At 40.0% G+C, this 25104-nt stretch overlaps 1 protein-coding gene across 1 annotated transcript in view; it reads right to left on the bottom strand.

Moving 5' to 3' along the window:
- The window catches only part of METTL16 (methyltransferase 16, RNA N6-adenosine), an 84239-nt gene extending 64083 nt beyond the window's left edge, over nt 1-20156 (bottom strand). Inside the window, exons 1-2 of the mRNA XM_058560097.1 lie at nt 20057-20156; nt 14333-14460 (exon numbers count right to left, since the gene is read on the bottom strand). Coding sequence (XP_058416080.1) covers nt 14333-14460 — 128 coding nt within the window. The 5' untranslated portion in view covers nt 20057-20156. The remainder of the gene's footprint in view (nt 1-14332; nt 14461-20056) is intronic.
- Between the last annotated feature and the right edge of the window lie 4948 nt (nt 20157-25104).

Genomic DNA, 25104 nt, shown 5'->3' with positions numbered 1-25104 from the left:
AAATCTGGGACAACCTGAATGAAGAATGTCAGCAAGGGATTATAGCCCAAGGAAAAAAGAATAAGTAAGTCCATACTTATACAAATGGATAAATAAATGCAGGAGAAGGGACAGCTCCTTCTTACAGAAGAATGACAATTAGGGGCTGGCCCGGTGGGATAAGCGGTTAAGTGTGCGTGCTCTGCTTCGGCGGCCTGGGGTTCGCAGGTTCAGATCCTGGGTGCGCACCAACGCACCGCTTGTCAGGCCATGCTGTGGCGGTGCCCCATATAAAGTAGAGGAAGATAGGCATGGATGTTAGCCCAGGGCCAGTCTTCCTCAGCAAAAAAAAAAAAAAAGAAAGAAAGAAAAGAGGAGGATTGGCAGATGTTAGCACAGGGTTGATCTCTTCACCAAAAAAAAAAAAAGTGACTGACTTTACATTTAGGTAGGGATTGGTGATCTTTTAAAGCTAAAACCAGTTTCTATAAAACAGTGGAAGTGGAAGTTTATTGTATAAATATACACTAGCACTAAAAAGTCTCATTAAAATATATTAAGCCTATTTAAAAGAGTATTAAGTCTATTCCTAGACATCAGAAGTAGATATATATTAATTCTGTCATTTGTGGGGGATGATAAAAGAGTTAATCCATGGGCAAGCAACCATGAACACATTTCGGCTTCACTCAATCGCACAGCAATTGCCTCAATCAATTTTCACATTAAAAAAAAAAAGGACCTGCACTACGATTGTATTTCTTCCTCAATTAAAAGCAGTACAAACTCAGCTTTAACAATATAAATGATGTAGCAATAAAAAGGTATTAAATCTATAAAGACTTTATTTTTAATTCTAACAAGAACATTGTATTTCACTCCTGTGAAATCAGTCAAGTGTGTGAAAAAGACGGGCCAACTCCATTTCCTTCAATGACAGAGCAATTGAGAATCCATTTTTACACATGGAAAGAAGCTCACATCTGAGTACCACACTAAGGCATTCAAAGAAATTCACATTCTTTATTCTATAACAGTAGCCCGATCTGTTTCTAAACTACATTGCTAAAATACACAAAAGGAAAACATCCCAATATAATGTTTATGTTCAAAGCCTTAGGGCCGGCCCCGTGGCTTAGCAGTTAAGTGCACGCGCTCCGCTACCGGCGACCCAGGTTCAGATCCCGGGCGCGCACCGACGCACCGCTTCTCCGGCCATGCTGAGGTGGCGTCCCACATACAGCAAATAGAAAGATGTGCAACTATGACATACAACTATCTACTGGGGCTTTGGGGGAAAAAAAAAAAGAGGAGGATTGGCAATAGATGTTAGCTCAGAGCCAGTCTTCCTCAGCAAAAAGAGCAGGATTAGCACGGATATTAGCTCAGGGCTGATCTTCCTCACACAAAAAATAATAAAATAAAATAAAATCCACCCTTAAAAAAAAAAGCCTTAAAATCTGAAATGAGAAACTTCAGAATTTTTCTATCAAAGAAACTTAATAACCAAGATACCTTATAAAATAAACTTGATGAATAGTATTACCTAAGAACAGTACATACTGACATAATTACTGTCCTACAACTTCTGAATGTTATTTTGCACTGGCATTTTGAAGTAAATTGTGAAAATCAGGGATTGCAAATTCAAATATTTACAAGGTGCTACTCAAAATGGCGGTCCCTGACAAGACATAGAGCTTGTGCTGGAATGCAAATCAACACACTGAAGAAAGTCATGCAACCAAGAAAATGTTTGCTGAACTAAACATGTGGTGTAAGGTCCTTATTTCTGTGGACAATAACAAACAGTTTGTGGCCGAGCAGCCAGTTCAACAGCCACATTTTTAGTAGCACTATGCCAGATGACATAAATGACCATTTCAAAGGGTATGACCACCGTTTAGTTCTAGGTAATTAACGTCAAGTGGGTTTGCCAGCCCAGTTTTGCCAGATCTCTAAAATTTTCAAATGAAACCAGCAACCCACAATTTTATATGAAATTCCCCGACTCTTAAAATCTATGTCAGCAATAAACAACTGCAAGCCTTATACAACTCACACACTGACAGGCTGCACCTTCTATTGTAAATTAGTGGAATTACAAAGAAATTTGGGGTACTTGGCTACTCCACACCACTTTTAAAGATGAAGTACAAAAATGTTTCACTCTCTTTGAGCACTACATTGCTCAACTGAGTTATATGGAATGGGTTAGAATTTTTAATAAGTTATGATAGGGGCCGGCCCCGTGGCTTAGCCGTTAAGTGCACGTGCTCCACTACCAGCGGCCTGGGTTTGGATCCCGGGCGTGCACTGACACACCACTTGCCGGGCCATGCTGAGGCGGCGTCCCACATACAGCAACTAGCAGGATGTGCAACTATAACATACAACTATCTACTGGGGCTTTGGGGAGAAAAAGGGAAAAAAAAAAAAAAGGAGGACGATTAGCAATAGATGTTAGTTCAGAGCCGGTCTTCCTCAGCAAAAAGAGGAGGATTAGCATGGATGTTAGCTCAGGGCTGACGTTCCTCACAAAAAATAAGATAAAAAATAAAATAAAATAAAATACAATGGTGATTTTATAGTATATGAATTATATCTCAATTTTTTAAAAAGTCAAAATAGAAGAAGCTAGTTGACAAAGAGAGAGATTAAATATTTAAGAAAATGAATACTGGACTATGTAAAGTTCCTGAGATGAGGGGAGGGTATGGGATCCAAAACACAGATGGAATACTTAATTGAATTAGAATATAATAAGCGTAATAGTAATAATAATAATTGGTTGTTGAACAGAAACAAAAAACAAACCCATGGTCTTTTGCAGTGTTTTCCACCAACTCATACCTATCTATGACTGAGTTTAAGAATTTTTTTTTTTAGGGCCGGCCCCGTGGCTTAGCGGTTAAGTGCGTGCGCTCTGCTGCTGGCGGCCCGGGTTCGGATCCCGGGCGCGCACCAACGCACCGCTTCTCCGGCCATGCTGGGGCCGCGTCCCACATACAGCGACTAGAAGCATGTGCAGCTATGACATACAACTATCTACTGGGGCTTTGGAGGAAAAAAAATAAATAAATAAAAATCTAAAAAAAAAAAAAAAGAATTTTTTTTTTAACTTTAATACCCCCATGGGTCAAATAAGCAAATAGATAGTAATATCATACAAAAACAAAGATCCTGGAACAGTAGAAATGACCATTACTGATAACTCTAAATTAACCAAAGAACCTAAAATACTACTTGCAAAATAGTAAGAAACTACCTTGATCAATCAAGTTGATCTCTTAAATGCAGATCCCTATGCTAACTAAAGAGCAAATGACAGGCAAGAAAAACCTAGTAATCCAAATACCTTTCTACCCTTTCCAAGTACAGTTAAGAGAACTGCAATTTTCTAGCAAAGCCCAGTGACTTATCCTAAATTCAGTGAAACTTAAATAAATAAGTCCAATAGTAAGAGAAACAGTTAAATAAATTTAAGTTTTGCATTACAGAAAAGTAATCAACAGGGAGTTGGCTGAATAAGCTATAATACATCCACACAAGAGAATACTCTGCAGTCATTAAAAGGAGTAAGACTGAGCTGATCCACAGTCTTGTAGAAAGAGGGCTCCTTGATACATTAAACTAAAAAAAAACCCCACAACTTTGAGTAAAAGCACATATGTACATTATAATCATATCCTAGTAAAACTAAAACTAAAACAAAACAAAAAACACCCTGTACACACGTATCTGCACAGAAAACAGCCCGGAAGGGTAAGAACCACCTCTGGATGTGGAAATGGTGGGTAGATGAGTAGCGGTGGGACTTTCATTCTCATATTTTTGGTTTATTTGAATACATTTTACATAATACCACCTTCATAACAGTAAGCATTTTATAACTCTATGGAAATGCTTATAATATAATGTCAAGTGGGGGTAAGGAAAAAAGTATGTATAGTTAGTTTTAAAAAGCATGCATATATAGTAAAAAAAAAAAAATATATATATATATATATATATATATATATATATATATATTGCTGGGGCTGGCCCGATGGCATAACAGTTAAGTGTGCACGCTCTGCTGCGGCAGCCCGGGGTTCGGATCCCAGGCACGCACTGATGCACAGCTTGTCAAGCCATGCTGTGGCAGCGTCTCATATAAAGTGGAGGAAGATGGGCACGGATGTTAGCTCAGGGCCAGTCTTCCTCAGCAAAAAGAGGAGGACTGGCGACAGACGTTAGCTCAGGGCTAATCTTCCTCACCAAAAAATAAATAAATAAAAATTTAAAAATTGCCACATAAGCATAAGGACAAGGGCTTAGAAAGGAACACAGGCAAAGTAATTTGATCTTTGGGAGTGGAAGGACAGTGGGTTTTTTCTTTGATGTATGCAACATTACCACTATAAATGTGGTTAGGAAGGCTATGTTTCTGTAATTTTCTCATTAAGGGCTCTATAATGTGCTCTAAAATAACAAAACATTATTTGTTTTGATGTGAGTTGGATTAGTCATTGCTGAGAGGAGATTAAACGGTTGTTAATTAGTGACTTATAGGGATTTAACCTATAATTTAACTTTGACAAAGTTATGTAATTTTTACTAATATCTCATTGTATAACAAAAAACAATTCCTTTTTCAAAAAAAGAAAACAGGTCTTTCGTACCAGAGTATTTGTTTTTTTTTTTTATAATTTTATTTATTTATTTTTTCCCCCAAAGCCCCAGTAGATAGTTGTATGTCATAGTTGCACTTCCTTCTAGTTGCTGTATGTGGGACGCGGCCTCAGCATGGCCGGAGAAGCGGTGTGTCGGTGCGCGCCCGGGATCCGAACCTGGGCTGCCAGCAGCAGAGCGCGCGCACTTAACCGCTAAGCCACAGGGCCAGCCCCAGAGTACTTGTTTTTCATGCAAGGGGCCAATTCTGCCGGAGACCAAACTGAGATATTTCCTACGGTGACAACAATCACCAAAAGATAGTACTGCAGCTTGAGCATTAATTACACAGCTTCATGAAACATTTAGAGCAAGAGAAAGCAATATAATTAATGTTTTCTTAGTGCCTTCAAACAGAGTTGTTGTTTATATAAACAATTCTTGTTATTCAAAAAAATTTACGTATGTTTTCACTTTGATGGACTACAGCACACAATTGATTAATAAGGAACTACATCCTAATCACCAAAAAGTAAAAGACATCAAGCAGAGGCTAGTCTAATTGAAGAAAATGAACTGAAAAATCAGTGAAGAGCTGATTCTTAAACTTTGTTAGCAAAATGAGTGTTTGTTTTCTTACTTCCAAGAAAATACAGACACTAATCTGAGTGGTGGAAATCCTTTTGTAGGGCAAAGTCTAGTCATCCGTCTTCCCTAGTTAAATATCCAGGTCACTTTTAGCACCCTGGGACGTTCAAAAATCCTGAAAACAGGCAAGATCTTTTTTCATTCTCATTTCTGAGATCACAGGAAGGCAAAGGAACTAAAATTAGCTCTCACGTGGAAATTAGCAATTTATTCCATTAGTCTTTGTTTTTTGTTTAACACATCCAGCTTCACAAAACAGCCTATTGTCAACAGGCTCATGTCCAATTTCCCCAGAATGACTCCTGCTCTGCTACTGATGAATACAGTATTACCATTATAGATGGAGTTTGCCAAGATAGATTCCGTGACCCAAATAACAATCATTCTAACACTGTAGAGGCTGAACCTGATGTAACAAAGGCTGAAGCCTCCCAATCATACTCCAACATTGGTTTCTATTCATTACATCTTCACTGAGGTGCTAAAAATGGTAGAGTCACAAAGTATGACACAGCTCTTCAATGCTGGGTCTTTGGTTTAAAAACAAATCAGTTAAGTGTCACATTCTATTCAAACTCAACTGACAGGGCTCAAGTAAATTGCAAGATGTCCCTACGGGGCTGGTTACTGTGAAAAAGCACAAACTAAAATCTAATTGCAATGGTCAGATATGATTACAACAAAGCAGTGACGAGTGCAGGGAAGAAAAAGAGAGAGATCACACTAGCAATCCTTGCCACTTTATTAATTATACCAATTACACCACGTTTAATAACAATAAGAGTATCTACCATTTACTGTCTACAATGTGCCAGTCACTTTACATGCATTATTGCTAACCTTTATGACAACCATCCAAAGTATGTCCTTTTAGCCCTCTTTTTTTTTTTTTTTGTAAGAAAGATTGGCCCTAGGCTAACATCTGTGCCCATCTTCCTCTACTTTATATGGGACGCCACCACAGCATGGCTTGACAAGCGGCGCATTGGTCCGCACCCAGGATCCGAACCTGCAAAGCCCGGGCTGCCGAAGCAGAGTGTGTGAACGTAACTGCCACCCCACTGGGCCAGCCCCTTAGCCCTCCTTTTTAGAAGAGGAAATTCAGTCTCAGTAAAGCTAAGAAAATTATCTAAAACCTCACAGCTGTTACGAGGAACGCTCAAGACTGGTCCTTAGGGTGACCGACTCAGAAGCACCCCTGCTGTCCGTACCATACCCTGTTTCCCTTAAGAGAGCATTTAAGAACTGAGCAAATAAATGACATTTCAATCCATCTCAGATCTAATGTTTTGTCTGATATTCCTTTTCCATCATTAGCTGGGTTTCTATTTTGGCCATTCTTTTTCATACATCTCACAGAATTAAATAAAAAGCCATTATATAAATAAAGAACATTCTAACAATGCAATCATCAACAACTCTTACCTGAGTAAGCAGGAAGGAGGATGATGTCTAGGAGTAGCTAGCTCATCTACACTAAAAAGAAAGTACATCTCCTCTCTCCTACATCTATCACGATCCCTTCTAAATACGCTGTATAGTTCCTGTATTGCCAACTATAAATAACTTACATTGCTCCCATCTTTAAAGAAATAAGAAGAGGCTCTCCTCAAGCTTGCCTCACCCTCTTCTCATCCCTCCATAAAATTTGTTTTTCCCTGCAGAAAATTTTTAAGTTACTTTTGCCTATACAAAAACAACCACTTTGAACATCACAGTTTGTAACTTTTTAGTCCCTTTCTACGCACAGCATATCAGCAGATATTTTGATTTTAGTATGAAACAAAATTATCATGTTTTATAATCTGCAACATGCATTCTATAGGCTACATGGTACTTCATTGTATGGAACTGCATTGTAACAACCTACATATTGGACATTGAGATTATTCCCAATTTTCCTCATTATAAACAGCCTTGGGATAAACATCCTCAAACATACATTATTTCATTTAAGTATGCTTTTTAGAACTTTCAAGGCTACAATTCTTACCAGCATTTTATTACTATGCCCCCCTGACTACATTTTTGCCATTGACGGATATTGTATATTTTATTTTTGCTAATTTGGTCCATTTATCTTTCTTCTTTTGTGAATTGCCTGTTTTTATCCTTAACCTTATCTATTAAAGTTTTTGCCTTTTTCTTATTGTCTTCTAAGAGTTCCTTACGTTAAGACTAATGTTTTGCTATATGCTGTAAATATTTATATCGTGTTGTCATCTTTATTTTTAGTATTTCCTGATACGAAGTTTCTACCTTTTTTTTTCCTGTGTGAGGAAGATCAGCCCTGTGCTAACATCTGCCAATCCTCGTCTTTTTTTGCTGAGGAAGACTGGCCCTGGGCTAACATCCATGCCCATCTTCCTCCACTTTATATGGGACGCCGCCACAGCATGGCTTGCCAAGCGGTGCGTCGGTGTGTGCCCGGGATCGGAACTGGCGAACCCCAGGCCGCCGCAGCGGAGCGCGCGCACTTAACCGCTTGCACCACCTGGCCGGCCCCAGAGTTTTTACTTCTCATGTAGCTGAATCCATCCATCTTTTCTTTTATGAATTCTACCCTTAGAGTATGCTTAGAAAGACCATTTCTATACCCAAAGTTATACAGACATTCACTTATATTTTTTTCTAGTACTTAAAAAAATAGAAACATTAAACAAAATGGAGGAAGATGGGCACAGATGTTAGCTCTGGGTCAATCTTCCTCAGCAAAAAGAGGATTGGCAACAGATGTTAACTCAGAGCCAATCTTCCTCACCAAAAAAGAAAAAAAAATATCCATTATTGAAAAAAAAAAAATTCATTATTGTCTGCCCCTACTCCTAACAATCCGAAATGCTACCCTTATTTTACACTATAGTCTACATGGTGGGGTGGTATCTTAGTTGGGAGTCAGGTTGTAAAGTAAGCACATAAAGTGAAAATCCAGTATGGTCAAAATTACACTGCAAAATCCCTTTAATCATTCATAGCACTGTGAGATATCCACATTATGAGAAACACACAGGAGTCAAGACTGATTAAGAAAGGAAGATTCACCCTGCCCACTTTACCCTGTCTCTGGGAGGTACATTATTGAGTAGAATGACAGGCAGGAATCATCCTACTATTTAATGTGCACATGCAATTGTTCTGCTATTTAGAATTAGGTGTGTTTTCAAATGCCATTTTGTGTTGGACAAGTGATGGCCCTTTCTTGCTGCAATACTAGTATTGCAATACTGCAATACTAACGTTTTAATTACAGTCATGCATCAATTAATGATGGGGATATGTTCTGAGAAATGCATCATTAGGCAATTTCATCGTTGTGCAAACATCATAGAGTGTACTTGCACAAACGTACACGGTCTAGCCTACTACACACCTAGGCTGTATGGTGCTAATCTTACAGGACCACCATTGTACATGCGGTCCATTGTTGGCCAAAATGTTGTTGTGCAGCACATGACTACTCTAACTTTACAATATGTTTAAATACCTATCTGGGAAAGTTTACACTCTTTTACCTTTCCACTACCTATCTGGGAAAGTTTACACTCTTTTACTTTTCCACTACCCATTTATAACATTTGCCTTGAGTATCTTTTATTTGAACTAAAGAAACATTATGTCACTTTCTGTCCCAAAAAACTTATAGGGATTTTGATTGGGGGAAGAATCGACATTTTTATTATATCAAGTCTCCCCATTCAGAAACACAGTGTATCCCTAGATTCAGTGTCTTCCCCCAGACCCCTGAGGGTAATTCTGTTGTTTTATCCACATAGATCTTTACATATTTCTTTGCCAAGTTTCTCCCTATTACCCTTTGTTATTGTGGATGGGATCTTTTCTTGCAACTGTATTTTCCAATTAGTATTTGAAAACCTATCAATTTTCTTATGTTTTTTAATATATATATTTAAAATATTTATATGTATATTTTATCCAGAAATCTTGTTATTTGAATATTCTCTAGGTGATTCTGATATTTTTTTTCAGGTAGACAATAATCAAGCCATCTGTAAAATTATAATTCTTTTTCTTTCTAATATTTATAACTCTTAATAAATAAGGGAAACAGTAGACCCTGAGCCAGAGAGAGTTCCAGCTCAGTCTATTTCTTAGTGTCAGAAGCCTGTGCAAGTTATTTTAAAAGAACGTGCATTTATATTTATAGGTTAAAAAGTTCAAAATATATCATTAAATCAAACTCATTGATTACTTAGACTATCAGCAGTACCTAACTTTTTTTGCGTCAACGACCCTTTTAAAAGTGAAGTTCTAGGGGCTGGCCCTGTGGCCTAGTGGTTAAATGCGCGCGCTCCGCTGCTGGCGGCCCGGGTTCAGATCCCGAGCACGCACAGACACACCACTTGTCAGGCCATGCTGCGGCGGCGTCCCATATAAAGTGGAGGAAGATGGGCACGGATGTTAGCTCAGGGCCAGTCTTCCTCAGCAAAAAGAGGAGGATTGGCGTAGATGTTAGCTCAGGGCTGATCTTCCTTACAAAAATAAAAAATAAAAATAAATAAATAAAGTGAAGTTCTAAATTACAGGTTAAAGCTCTGAACCCTATCTCCTGAAGAAAAAGAAAACACATAAAAAAGAATTCTTATCTAATTGTCTTCAAAGTATTTATGGATCCTCTGAAAGTCCCCAAGGCCACTGTGGTCACCCAGAGAAGTCCCTAAAACATTTTTCATGTCTAATGCTTTAAGTTGTGCTCGCTTATAGGAACCAAGGCAAAACAATGCCAGATGGCCAAACAGCAGAACCAGTCCAAACCAGAAAAGTCTAACATGGCGATGGGGTGCCATGTACAAAAGGAAAGGTGTGCAAAAGGTGCAATGTGCAAGAAGGGAAGATCTGCGCATGCCCCAAGTGGCCCTTCCCCAAGCGATGACACAAAGACACCTCCCCCTTCACATCCCATAAAAACCTTGCTTACCTTCCCTTCGGGGAAAAGGTATTTTAGAGTACGAGCTCTGCCTCCTCCATTCATTGATCAATGGGTCAAGTTTCTGCTCTGCTATTTTGAACCCGGTCTCACTTTATTTGTGCGACAGGCTCCAGGCAAAAGGACCCACTTGCGGGTCACCAGTCCTTTAGGGCTCAGTAACAACTGCTCTGTTTATTTTTGTCTACTTGGTTAGAAATACAAAGAAAAATGTCTCCAAATTATGTTAAATGCTTTTTAAGAGATATTTCTGTTATATTTTTCAAAATGCTAAAAGTCATCTTTTTTTTAATCTTCATTGAAAATTATTTTTTTCATCAACATAAACCAGTCCTCTTTTTCCAATTTGATGCTTTTTTGCCTTCTATTTTACTTTTTTTGATTTGAAGAGAACTCTCATTTGCCTAGTATATTTTTGCCCACCCTTTTATTTTTCATTTACCTATAATTTTGTTTTAGGTATGCCATTTGTAAATGGCATATAGTTAGATTTTATAGAGGAATTATTCTCATGCATTCAACAAATATTTACTGAATATCTACTATTTGCCAGACACCTTTAATCCATTCAGATATGTTGTAATAACAGATCTGTTTGGTCTGTTGAGTGATTTTTTTAAAATATATAAATCTTAAACCATCTTAAAAATCCTAACAATCTTGAAAATCTTCCTCTGGTTCCTCAATGTCTGAGCAATCAAGTCCATTCTGATTTGCATGCTACGAAAGGCTCTTTGTAACATATTCTTTGTTTTCCTTTCAGTCTCATCTTTGGTTATGCTCCAAGCTGTTACCCTAACCCACTTCAGCCCCATCTACATGCTATTCTGCAAACTTACCATATGTTTCACGAAATTCTGTTCTATATACTTGGAATTCTGTCTCCACTTCTACTCATCCTTCAGTATTCAGTTCAAAGACCCGAGGCTTTCACTAACGCCACCCCCACAGCACTACTGTGTCCCTCTCTTCAGACTCCCATTTTCAATTGCCTACAAAATATCCTACTTGAATATCCCATAGACTTCTCAGATTCAACATGCTCAAAACTGAAAGTATCATCTCCCTCAAACCAGCTCATTCCCCCTTGTTCCGTACTGCAGTAAAGGGCACTACCATCTATCCTGCTGCTAAGTTGGAATCCCAAGCACCATATTTGGCTCATACTTAATTTCCACCATGTCCTGCTAATTCTATTCATGAATTTCTCTCAGATTCATCCAGTGATCTATATCCCTCCTGCCTCTACCTAGTTAGGCCATCAATATGTCTAATTTGGATTACTGAAACCATTTCCCACTTAGTTCTCCAAATCTCTAGCCTTAATTCTCACTGCACTCCATCCTCCACAATGCTCCTAGAACACATCAGTCGAAATGCAATTCTGAACACGTTATTCCCCTGCTTTAAAACTTTAGCAGATGAGGAAGGGGATGGGTAACTCTGAAGATACAAGAATTCTCCACACCATGTTCTTAAGATAAATTCCAAACTCCTTATAAGGGATTATAGAGTACTGCAAGCATAATCCTCCCCAGCCTCATCTCCTGTCTTTTGTCCACCACATCCTAGGCATGTTCAACTTTTTTTTTTTTAATTAATTAATTTATTTATTTCCCCCAAAGCCCCAGTAGATAGTTGTATGTCATAGTTGCACATCCTTCTAGTTGCTGTATGTGGGACGCGGCCTCAGCATGGCCAGAGAAGCGGTGCGTCGGTGCACGCCCGGGATCCGAACCCGGGCCGCCAGCAGCGGAGCACACGCACTTAACCGCTAAGCCACGGGGCTGGCCCAGGCATGTTCAACTTTTCCAGTTCCTCTACTACTCAGTGCTCTTTGCACATGCTGCTCCCTGTTCCTATTAACATCCATCTTTCCACCTGGCTAACTCCTACTCATTCTTCAGAACACAACCAAGACACCACTTCTGTTTCAAAAGACTCTCTAAATGTCAAAGTTGGAAGTCAGGTCTCCCTTCTATGTGATTCCACTGTACACCCCACAGATTCTGCCACTCTGAAAGGTTAACTGCTTGTTTATCTATCCACTTCCCCCACTAGTGTGTAAACTCCAAATGTGGCAGTGACGATGCCTTTCTTGTTTATTATGTCTTTCCCAGAACTTGGCACAAAACGGTTAATCAATAGGTATTTGTTAAACAATTAAGTACAATAATAGGTATAGAGAGAAAACAAAGAATAGCAAACTGTATCTGTGCTAAAGCTACTAGGACAAAGAAATACCTCCACATATATAACTATGAAACAAAGATCTGAGAACAATGGTAAGGATGATCTAAACAAAGAGAAATACCAATTCAATTTCTCTAGGTTGATCTCCAAAGTAATGTGCCAAAGATGATTCTTTAGAGAATACAAAGAAAATATTAGAACTCTTATTTAAGTATATTTTTAATTTCTATTTTGAAGTATGTTTTCTAATATGCCTAATACAGTAACACAGTAAGTAGTATAAGCATTCATACATGGGGCTTTGCTCAACTTTTTACTGAGTGGAATAGACAAAAAAGCTTGGAAACCACAGTTCTAGGGCATTTGATCTTAACCTTTGCATACTAGGGGCAGGGTGTGTGTGCGTGTGCATCACAGATCCCCTTGAGAATCTGATAAAACTAAGGATTATCTCCCAGAAAAATGAATGTAAATATATTTTTAAAAATCTTTTGAGGGGGCCGGCCCCATGGCGTAGCAGTTAAGTGTGTGTGCTCCACAGCTAGCAGCCTGGGTTCAGATCCTGGGTGCCTACTGACACACCGCTTGTCAGGCCATGCTGTGGCGGCGTCCCACATCAAGTGGAGGAAGATGGGCACGATGTTAGCCCAGGGCCAGTCTTCCTCAGCAAAAAAAGGAGGATTGGCATGGATGTTAGCTCAGGGCTGATCTTCCTCACAAAAAATAAATTAATTAATTAAAAAAAAAAAAATCTTTTGGGGTCGGCCCCATGGCCTAGTGGTTAAGTTCGACACGCTCCACTTCAGCAGCCCGGGTTCGGATCCCAGGTGCAGACCTATACCAATCGTCGGCAGCCATGCTGTAGCGGCGACCCACATAAAAAATAGAGGAAGACTGGCACAGATGTTAACTCAGGGCAAATCATCCTCAAACAAAAAGAGGAAGATTGGCAACAGATGTTAGCTCAGGGCAACTCTTCCTCAAGCAAAAAGAGGAAGATTGGCAACAGTTGTTAGGTCAGGGCGAATCTTCCTCAGCAAAAAAAAAAAAAAAAAAAAAAAAAACCACACTTTTATATGATTTCTAGGTATCTTGGTCCCCAGGTTAAGTACTGCTGTAGGGCCTCCATTTCTAAAGCCATAAGGAGACTGGTTAGGAGGAAGGAAGAGGTCAGCAAAATGCCTCAAACCCTATGGTCTTATTATTCCTTACCTTCCCTCTTCTCTACAAATCCTGCTCCTCCTCCTCCCCATAGTTAAATCACCACACCTTTCCCCAGGAAGGCTTGGAATTTCTAATCTCCTCTGTAACTCCCAAAGAGTTTAGGAATGCAGTCAAAGATTTCCTTCTCAAGGGTATAACACACACATCAGATATTATCATACCATTATCACAATCTTTGCCATTTCCTGAGGCACTCATACTATTATTTTCTTAATTTTTAGTAATTAACTTTTTAACTTAAATTTAGTGACATCCTAAGTAATAATATCTATGAAATCAGTTTTGATGTCGCAGTTATCATTTTCCTACCTCACATCAAAATAAACACACGCTTAAAATAAGGACTTCAGACTCTCACCAGTCACCAAGTTTTAGAGCACAATCATGTTTCTGCAGCTACTCTGGGATCTCTGCAATAATTGTCTAAAGCAATAATTTGGACATCAAGAGGTTTTTTTTAAGCCAGAAGGAAACTTAACAGCATTCAGTCCAATCCTCTCATTTTATAGATTAAAAAGCTGAAACCCAGAGAAGTTAAGTGATTTGTCCAAGGTCAGATGAGAAGTTTAAGGAAACGTCTAGGATTAGTATTCAGGTCTTCTGTCAGTCCAGTAGGCTTTCCACTACACTGTGTCCATTCAGATTACACTAGAATAATACAGTATCAAGAATTCTTCATCTGTTACTTACCTCACTCTTCCACTCAGATTTACCTGAACATGCTGCTTAAAATCTGGATATTTAGATGCCAGATATGCAAAGTCAGGAGGTTTGTCCTTGTATCTATTTCTTACATGCATTGATTTACTCAGAGCCATCTTTAAAAAGAAAAAAGAGGGAAAAAATCAGCATATTTAGTTTAAAAAACATTAATGGGGAAAAGCTGTGGTTGCCAAGTAAATAGTTACAGCCAACACATCTTTACCAATCAAGTGAGAAAGTAGAAGTTATATTTTTAAAATGTACACAACAAATAAGCACGTGAAAAGATGCTCAACATTATTAGTCATTAGGGAAATGTAAATCAAAACCACAATAAGATATCACTTCATACCCATTAGGATGGCTATTACTAAAAAATTAAAAGAAAAGACAGCAGTGTGGTGGTTGGGTTTGCACACTCTGCTTTGGTGGCCCAGGGTTCTCAGGCTCAGATCCCGGGCGCGGACCTGCACACCGCTTATCAGGCCATGCTGTGGCAGGCACCCCACATATAAAAGTGGAGGAGGATGGGCAGAGATGTTGGCTCAGGGCCAATCTTCCTCAGCAAAAAGAGGAGGCTTGGCAGCAGACGTTAGCTCAGGGCTAATCTTCCTCACCAAAAACAAACAAACAAAAAAGAAAACAAGTGTTCGCAAGGATGTGAAGAAACTGGAGCCCTCATGCACTGCAGGTGGGAATGTGAAATGGTACAACTGCCATGGAAAACAGTTTGGCGGTTCTTTAAAAAGTTAAACACAGAATTACCAAACAATCCAGCAAGTCCACTCCTAGGTGTATGCCCAAAAGAACTGAAAGCAGGGATTCACACACGTACTTGCACACCAGTGCTCAAAGCAGCATTATTCACAAGAGCCAAAAGGTGGAAGCAACCCAAGTGTCCATTAACAGAGGAACAGATAAACAAAACATGGTATATACACACTAGGAAATATTATTCAGCCATAAAAAGGAATGAAATTCTGATACATGCTACAACATGGATGAACCTTAAAAACATTAGCTAAGGAAAATAAGACCCACTCAAAAGGACAAATATTGTATTATCCCACTTTTATGAGGTACCAACAATAGGCAAATTCATACAGAGAGAGAGTAGAATAGAGGTTACCAGAGCTTGAGAGGAGGGAGGAATGATGAGTTATTATTTAATGAATATATGGTTTCTGCTTAGAATGAAGAAAAACTTTTAGGAATGGATAGTGGTGATGGTTGCATAACATTGTGAATATACTTAATGCCACCGAATAGTAAACTTAAAAAAGGTTAAAACAGTAAATTTTATGCTATGTATATCTTACTGCAATTTAAAAAACGTACACAACATATGATGAATCTTTTTTTTTTTTAAACTAGGGGAAGAAAATTAGAAACTAAAATATCAAAGTGACAAAAGGCAGTATAATCCACTGGCAAAGAATTTTATAGTCAGAGGTTAACTTTTACAGTAGCCTTACATGGATTAAATATTTGGTAGTTCACCATAAAATCACTAAAGTTTCAAAAAATATCTTCTTTTCCAACTTCTTATATAAATTTGTCTTCTCATTCCTAGGTAGCCAAAACCAAATGAAAACAAACATAATTTTGTCTTCTTCCAGATTACGAAGAGGAAAAAAGTTAACGCATTGACAGCAAGAAATAAAAAGTGGAAAAAAACCATTGCAGTGGTTTAGTAAACTTTTAAGTTGCTGGAAATTTAAAAAATATTTTAACGTATATCTCTGAGTGGTAGGTGATTTTTATTTTCTTCTTCATATCATTTTGTATTTTCCACTTTTTTTATAATAAGCATTCTTCTAAACAGTACTATGTAAGCCAGAAACCTAGGAGACACCTGATAGTTCTCTATCCCTCTTATATCCCAAGAAATCAACAGTCATGTGGATTTTACCTGCTAAATACCTCTCAAATCCATCTATTTTTCCCTATCTCCACCAATATCAGCCCAGCACAAGTTACCTAGACTGCTAGAACAGCCTCTAAATTGGTCTCCCTGAATCTACTTTTATTCTCTCCATTCCTTTTTCCACATTGCAGTGTTCATTTCTAAATGCAAATCTCATTATGTCCTCTTCCTATGCCCACTTGCTCAAAACCCTACTCTTAGGATAAAAACAAAAACCATGACTTTAGCATACACATAAGGCCCAGCATGGTGTGGCCTTATCTATTTTTTCACCATCAGCTTAAGACACCTCCCTTCTTCTTCTTCTTCCTATCCCTCCACTCTGGCAATAGGGTCTTTATGCGGGTTACTCCTTTCTTCTATAATGTTCTTTCCTTCCCCTCTTCACCTGATGAATTCCTACTCATCCTTAGGATCACAGTTGAAGCATCTCTTCTTCAGGAAGGTCTTTCCTTCCCTGACCTCCCCACTCAAGTCATATCCCCTATTAAAGTCTCTTAGCAACAAGCACCTTTCCTTTGCAGCTTTGTTAGAGATGTAACTTTACATAGTAACAAATCTGTTAACACTCTATTTCAGAAGGTTTTTTTGAGACTGGAAATTTAACAACTATTTTCATAAAAGAATTGTCTTCATCCCACACCTTTCCAAATAGTAACATCCAACTGCCCACCAGACCTCTCACTTGAATGGCTCAAAAGTACTTCATGCACAACATGTCCAAAATTAAATCATTTCGACCCACCCCAAACTAGTCCTCTTCTAATCTTCCCTATTTCCCTGAAAGATACCACTCTTTCTTGTGGCACACAATCCAGAAATCTTTAGAACCTTCTTTGCCTCTCATCCCCCATCCCAAACATACCATGTCCTGAATAGTCTCTATCTCCTAATTATTACTTGACCCTATCCATTTTTCACCCTTCACAACTCCACCTCTCTACCCCAGTTCATTATCATCTCTTTCTTGGATTATTATAATAGCCTCTAACTGATCTCTCTATAACCACTCTTGCCCTTGCAATCCACTTTTCATCCAGCAGACAACTGTCTGTGTCATGTCTGTCGTCGCCCCCCCCCCCCAGCCCCCCATCCATGCGAATCTGAACATTCCTTGCTAAATCCCTTCAGTGGCCTCCTAAAGCTATACATAATCTAGGCCCTGCCTATCCCTCCAACCTCATTTGTTGCCACTTTCCCCTTCCTGCACCATGCTCCAGACATACTGGTCTTCTTTCATTTTCTCTGCTGCATCATGGTGGTCCTACCATCTGCTATTCTTACACTCGCCACCATCCCTTCACCTCATGAAGGCCCACTAGTCCTTCAAATCATACCCTAAGCATCATTTTCTCAGGTATGCTTTCTCTGACACCACACATCCAGTCAGATGCCCACTCTATATGCTTTCCAAGCACTCTGGGCTTTTCCTTCAGAGATCTTTTTTTTTTTTTTTTTTTTGAGGCAGCTTGGGCCTGAGCTAACATCTGTTGCCAGTCTTCCTCTTTTTTTTTTTTTTCTTTTTTCTCTACAAAGCCCCAGTACATAGTTGTATATCCCAGTTGTACATCCTTCTAGTTCTTCTATGTGGGACACCACCTCAGCATGGCTTGATGAGCAGTGCCTAGGTCCACGTCCAGGAACCGAACCAGAGAACCCCAGGCTGCCAAAGCAGAATGCCTGAACTTAACCGCTACGCAGCTGGGCCAGCCCCTCCTCCAGAGATCTTTAGTTTACATTTGTCACACAGACATCAGGCTGCAACCACATCCTTCTTATTCTTCATTGTACCCCCCAGTAACTGGCATACAATACACATTTGTTGAGTAAATGAACAATTTAGAATTTGGGGGAATTAAGTCACTTGGAAGTTTTTCAGCACACTAAATTACCACCTTTTGCCCCTCACATTATCACAGAAACTCAGTATATAAAAGTTTTAATTCCCTAACATTAACATACCCTTTACAGACCATTAGGAAAAAAGGAAGAATAAAACTAGGATAGGTGTCAGTCCCCAAGAAAACAGTAAACAGGAAAATGCTTTTCTTTCTTGTGATTCTGGTAAGCAACAGAAAAAGAGAGCTACTCTATAAGCAATTTCAAGAGACAATGATATGCCAGGGCTCTGCAACACATTAAGATTCTAAAGACTGGGGCCGGCACCGTGGCGTAGTGCTTAAGCTCACCCGCTCCGCTTCAGCAGCCCGGGGTTCACGGGTTTGGATCCTGGACCCGGACCCACACACTGCTCCATCAAGCCACGCTGTGGTGGCATCCCACATACAAAATAGAGGAAGACTGGCACAGATGTTAGCTCAGGGCCAATCTTCCCCCCCCCCAAAAAAAGGTTCTAAAGACTACATAGCTGACATCACTGTACACACATGACACTCTGAACACATGTGGAACAAATTAAATTACAGATGTGGCAGATTCATTTCCTACGTTACTCAAACGTTCTGGTCAAAACAGACACAGAATGAGTCAATAAAGCCACTTCTTTGCCAACCAAACTCCTAATATAAGCAATGGGTTCTTAGCTAAATCGATCCCGTTTCTCAGAATTTAACTAAGTGTCAACTCTTACCTGGCATCAGCACTGTCACTCCCCACTTCTCTCTAACCTAATCTACTTTTCTCTTCCTGGCTCATTCTGCTCTACCCACACTGGCCTCCTTGTTTCTCCATCAAGTCTGGCACACTCCTGTCTCACAGCTTTTGACCTTGCTGTTTGGTCTACACGAACTGCTCTTCCCCCAGAAAGATATACAAGGTCCCGTAGCTTTGTTTAGGTCTTTGATTAAACGTCACCTTCTCACTGATGCCTTTCCTGAGTACCTCCACTTAAAAGTGCAGTGAGTGAACACACTCCTTGTTCTCTTTACTAGCTTCAGTCTTCTATATAGAGCTTACCCATCTGACATTCCACATATTTTACTTATTTCTTTTAATCTGTCCTGCCAATAAGCTTCATGAGGGAAAACATTTTGTCTGTCTTGTTCACTGCAATATTCCAGCGCCTAAAATAGGACCTGGGGCACTCAGTAAGTATTTGTTGATTGAAGGCATGCTGGAACTCTTTTCATCGTCCAGGCCATAGAAACACAGCACCCTCATTCTTGGTAAACAGTCCCCATCTTGACTCTCAAAAAGGCTCAGCCCTAGGGCTGGAGCTTTTCCTTCCGGGTTACCGGAATCAGTCCAGAAAGCCAAAGTAGTAGATCCTTGAAGCTGACTCTTCGCCTTTCTTTGATCTTTCCCATCTTCATGCTGCTGTTTCCTTGGTTTCTCCTGATCTTTAATAATCCTCTTCAACTACCAATTATCTTAAGACAAAATAGCCTAAACTCCACTTTCAGAACTTCGAATTCCTTCTGCACAGATCCCTCCCACTCCAATCCCCGTTTTCTCTCGTCGCCTTCCCTCATAAATCCCACTTTTTCCTTTAGTCCCGCCACTGCCAGTTCTCCATCTCTTCCACACCCTCATTTTACCCACTCAATTGTCTTCCTGCCTCAGTTTCGGATCTCTTTAAACCACCTCAGGCCCTGGGGTTTTCCTACTTCAATACTAGTCTCCAATCTATTCGCCAACTCCTCCCACCTGCCCCACCACTACTCCCGCGCGCGCGCGCATATACAGACCCCCACCCACCCAAAGGGTCTCTCTCCCTGAACCCAGAAATCAACACCTCGTGGGCCCAAAACCCGACAATGAGGAATCTGGGTGATACATGGGTTAAGTGAACTCGCAACCCGCGTGAGAGAGGTTAAGTTACTCACCTGTACGGTCAAAGTTCCTGCCAGACGACCAGTCTGGAGTGGGCCTCTACAGCCCCAGAATCTTAAACCACCCGCAGCGCGAAGCTCCTAGAAACGCAGACGTTACGCTCTCAGCGCGCCGCCATCTTGGGCAGCCATCCAGCCTCGTGATTGGACAAGCCACTCTCGCGCGACCTGTGGCAGATTCTGAAGAAAGAAGAAACTGTCGCGATATCTGGAGTTTGCGGGCTCCTTGTGACAGAGGGAGGAGGCGCGGAGGGAGCAAGCGGAGTCTTTTGCGTGAGGTCACCTGTATTAAAATCTGCTAGGGAACTTGTTTTTTGGAAATGTGGATTACCAAAAAAAAAAAAAAATGCAGCTTTCTGGGCCTCGTCCAGACGTACTAAATCACGCTCTCTGGAGTTGGTTGGGGAATACGAGGATGGCGGGGATGGGGGGGGACCTTTGGATTTGATGGCTGGCAATTAGCGTTTATTGTGCAACTGCTCTCCCCTCAAGCGATGCCTCATTTAATCATCACAGATAAACCTGTGAGGTAAAAAAGAGTAGAAGAGATAGAGAAAGAACTGGAGGTCAGAAATATCAAATTATATGTTCAAAATCTTAACACCCAGATGACATCAGTCCACGTTCTTTGTATTTCCTCATCTGCTTCTTGAGCTGGAAGCTCTGTTAAATGCATTTCGTTTTTGTCTTCAACTCGGTTATACTAATTTTTCCCCTCTGGTAAGTAGAGTGAGCATTAGTCTCCCCATTTTAAAATTAAGACAAAAAGGTAAATGATTTTCAAAAGGCATACAACTAGTAACAAAACTAGGGCTAAAGTGAGCCTCTGGACCACCCCCCCATCCCCACCCTGGGTATCTCTTTCTATTAAAAAGCTTGCCTAGGTCCTAGTAATACAAGTGGAAGCTTCTGGCAAACTATTGCCATAACATTGAGAGAGAGGGAGTAAAGAATAGAGACTCAGCTTTGTGAAGAACTGAGTGTACCAGTAGTTGCTCAAGGAAAGCTGAGGAGGTGTTTTCATTATCTATTGTGTATCAAACCAACCCAAAATGTAAGCTTAAAACAACCACCATTTTATTTGCTCACTGTTCTACAATCTGAGCTGAGATTAGCCTGGCCATTCTTCTGCTGGCCTTACTGTTGGTGGTAGCATCAGCAGGGAGCTGGTTCAGCTGGAATGACTGGGCCTCTCTCTCCCTGTAGTCTCAAATTCTCTCCCTCTCTATGTGACCTTTCCACATAATCTCCCCACCAGAGTAGCCAGACTTCTTACATGTTGGATCAGGGCTCCCAAAAGGGCAAATGTGGAAGCTACTAGGCCTTCTTAAGACTTAGGCCCAGAACTGGTGCTTTCATCATACTCTATTGGTTAAAGTAAGTCAAAGGGCCAGCCCACATTCAAGAGGAGGGGACTATTCCAGGGTACCCTCCAATACTAGAAGGCATACTTCCCTGGGTCTGCCAATGCATCAGAATACCACAGAGAGTTTTCTGTCTCTAGTTGGTAGTGACTTTGGCACTGGTTATTTTTATGGTATTTAGTGCTTGTTTCTGGAAATGTAAAAGAGAAAATGGCCTTGGAGTTATGACTAGTAGAGTTGAAAGTGGATTGTGTTTAAGATGCTGGTGAATTCCTCTGTTAGCTCCAGAGATCCAACTCCCCTGCAGATTGAACCAGAGAGACCCTAGCTCTGCAGCCAGGGTATTTGGGCTTTAATCCTAGCCGCACTACTTACTAACCCTATGATTATGGGCAATTTACTTAAACTATTCAAGTCTCAGTTTGCTCAATATTGCAAAACAGGATAGTAATCCCATAGGGTTGTTGTGAGAATTAAATCAGATAATGCATAGAAAACACTTAGCATAGTTTCTGGCACATAGTAAGCTGTTATTATTATTATTACCATTATTATTATTTATAACTTCTCTGGTCAGTTTCCATTTTTAAAAAAGATATTTCATAAAGATAAAACATGTTCATGGGGCCGGCCCAGTGGCACAGTGGTTAAGCGAGAGCGCTCCACTTTGGCGGCCAGGGGTTCACAGGCCCAGATCCCCCGTGCGCACCCACGCACCGCTTGTCAAGCCATGCTGCGGCAGCGTCCCATATAAAGTAGAGGAAGCTGGGCATGGATGTTAGCCCAGGGCCAATCTTCCTCAGCAAAAAAAGAGGAGGATTGGCATCGGATGTTAGCTCAGGGCTGATCTTTCTCACACAAAAAAATTAAAAATAAAAACATGTTCATTATAGAAAATTTGTAAAAAATTTAAATAATACAGGAAAGTATGAAAAAGAAAGCAAAAATTATCTAGTCTCACTACCTAGAGCCAATCACCATCAAATTTTGTTAAGCTTACTTCTAGAACTCTATATATTCATAAGAATATGTAACTAATTTTTTTACAAATAGTATTATATATATATAATTGATATAAGTCAAATATAAGTCTTGGGGGTTCTCCCACTTCAATTAATATAGTGCTATATCATCTTTTGTGATGGATACATAGTATTCCTTGTATGGATATGCCACAATTTTTTAAAACTAGTTTCCCTCTGGGTGGACGTAGGATGGCCTGCTCCCAAAATTGTGGTACAATGATAAATACGTCCTCTTAAAAAATTTTTTCACATAAAATGAAAATTGTCCAGAGACTCCACGAAATAGATTAATAAGATATTCAACATCTGCCTCTAATGGCTTATCTCTCTGACTTATCCTCAAATCTCCAAGGATTTAATCCTCTAGGAGAAGTCTGTCCAGCTTTCACACCTCAGCAAGCACAGTGTAGGCATCCAATTAGTCAATTACAACCTTTGCTTCTTGCTGCCTCCTTGTAGTAGGAAACTGATTCTGCACATTCAACAGGTAATGCTGCTAATTTTGAAATGTTGCATAGCTGGTACCAGAGTTACTTTCAGCATCAGCCACCTATTGGGCTGAAATCAACCATTGAAGGCATCAGCCTGGACTCCTACTTTACTGAAGTTAATTATTTCAAAGACCTTGTTACTCTACCCTGCCATTGTCTTTCGGCCAGGGCCAGCAGGTCAACATCCATAGGTCTCTCTATGTTCATGTCTCAGGGAACAATGATTGAGTATCAGTTCCTTCTAGCTCAGAAGACTCTGGCCTCCTTACGGAAACCGAGCCCAAAGAAGTTAAAAAATCTTCCCTAAAGCAAAAAACCTTTGAGATAAGCTTTGCTAACTGCAGCTGTGCATATTCAGCATAGTCAACCATTGTTGGAAACTAACCAGGTCTTTCTGTCCCTCGTTAGTATATCATGAGCTGTCTTTCCCAGGAAGTCAAGGTCTAGACATCAACATTCAGCCTCATGAGGCCAAATGCAGGCTGAAGATGAAAACTAACCAGAAGTCCAGACAGTCAAGGGAAAAGAAATTCAGTCTTCAAGGCCAAATGGTGGGAAGGCACCAACCAGCACAGTCACATGCTGCCCCTCCCCTACCTAAAACCCCAGCATGTGCTCTCCCTCCTCTACCTAAAACCTTGGATAAAAACCCTTACTTTTTTCCCTTCGAGGAGGTGGATCTGAGTTCTAACTCCCATCTCCTCATCTGGCTGCCTTTTGATAATAGTAAACCTCTTTCCTTGCCACAAGCCTGGTGTTTCAGTTTTTTTCTTTATTGGCCCTACCATGCTGCAGGTAAAGGAACCTGTGTTTGGGTTCGGTAACCCAAACTTATGTAAATGTATCCAGCTCCTTCTTAGGCACCAAGTTAATATATTAGAGATCCAATGGCCACCTTAATGAAGTCACAAAAGCTACACCCTAATCCCAGAGTAATGACTGTTTCTCAGTCTACGTTTACATAACTGAGAGAGCTGCTCAAGTGATGCTTTACACTGAGGACACTATGTTTTTCATTATTATAAATAATGCTGAATTCTTTCAAGAACTTGAAAAGTAAATTTCAAAATCTAATAGCTGGTGGAAGAACTGGATCTAAATGTACTTCCTACTACCCTCCCTCCTGTTCCAAGTCCCACAAGATAGAAGATATTAATTTAAAAAATAAAATAATAAACTTCAAATAGGAATAAAAACCCAGAAATAGTGTCATTGACAGTCCAAAAAATTTGAAGCTACTCTGAAGAAATAGGAAGCAAATAGGAATAACTACTAAATTGCCAAAAGGTTTTCATAAGGAACTGCAGATGATTTTAAAACTTATCTGGAAAACAGAATGTGCAAGAATAGCTAATAAGAATGTTTTCCACTTGGAAAAAATTAAAATTACACCATAGACAAAATAAATCCCACATGGATAATAAGCAAAACAATTATATGGGGCCAGCCTAGTGGCGCAAGCAGTTAAGTGCCCACACTCCGCTTTGGCAGCCTGAGGGTTGCAGGTTCGGATTCCGAGCATGCATAGACACACTGCTTGTCGAAGCCATGCTGTGGCAGCATCCCATATAAAGTGGAGGAAGATGGGCATGGATGTTCGCTCAGGGCCAACCTTCCTCAGCAAAAAAAGAGGAGGATTGGCATCAGATGTTAGCTCAGGGATGATCTTCCTCACAAAAAAAATAAATAAATAAAAATAAACAAAACAATTATAAAACAAGTAAAATGAACTATAAAAGTGTTACAAGAATGTAGGAGAATTTTTTATAAGCTTAGAATAGAGAGGGCCTTCTAGAGACACAGAACTTGGGCCAGCCCCGTGGCCTAGTGGTTAAGTGCGTGCGCTCCGATGCTGGCGGCCCGGGTTTGGATCCCGGGTGTGCATCCACGGGCCGCTTCTCTAGCCATGCTGAGGCCGTGTCCCACATACAGCAACTAGAAGGACGTGCAGCTATGACATACAACTATCTACTGGGGCTTTGGGGGGAAAATAAATAAATAAAATTACAGAGACACAGAACTCAAAAACCATAAAGAAAATGATTGCTAAATTTGATTACATAAAAATTTAAAATTTCAGTATAATAAAAGATACTACAAATACAAGAAAACGAACAGTGAGAAAATATTTGCAATAAATATAACAAAGCATTAATATCCAA

This window comes from Diceros bicornis, chromosome 18, assembly GCF_020826845.1.
Source record: "Diceros bicornis minor isolate mBicDic1 chromosome 18, mDicBic1.mat.cur, whole genome shotgun sequence".
NCBI classification, from domain to species: domain Eukaryota; kingdom Metazoa; phylum Chordata; class Mammalia; order Perissodactyla; family Rhinocerotidae; genus Diceros; species Diceros bicornis.
This window is presented reverse-complemented; position numbering and strand designations above follow the sequence as displayed.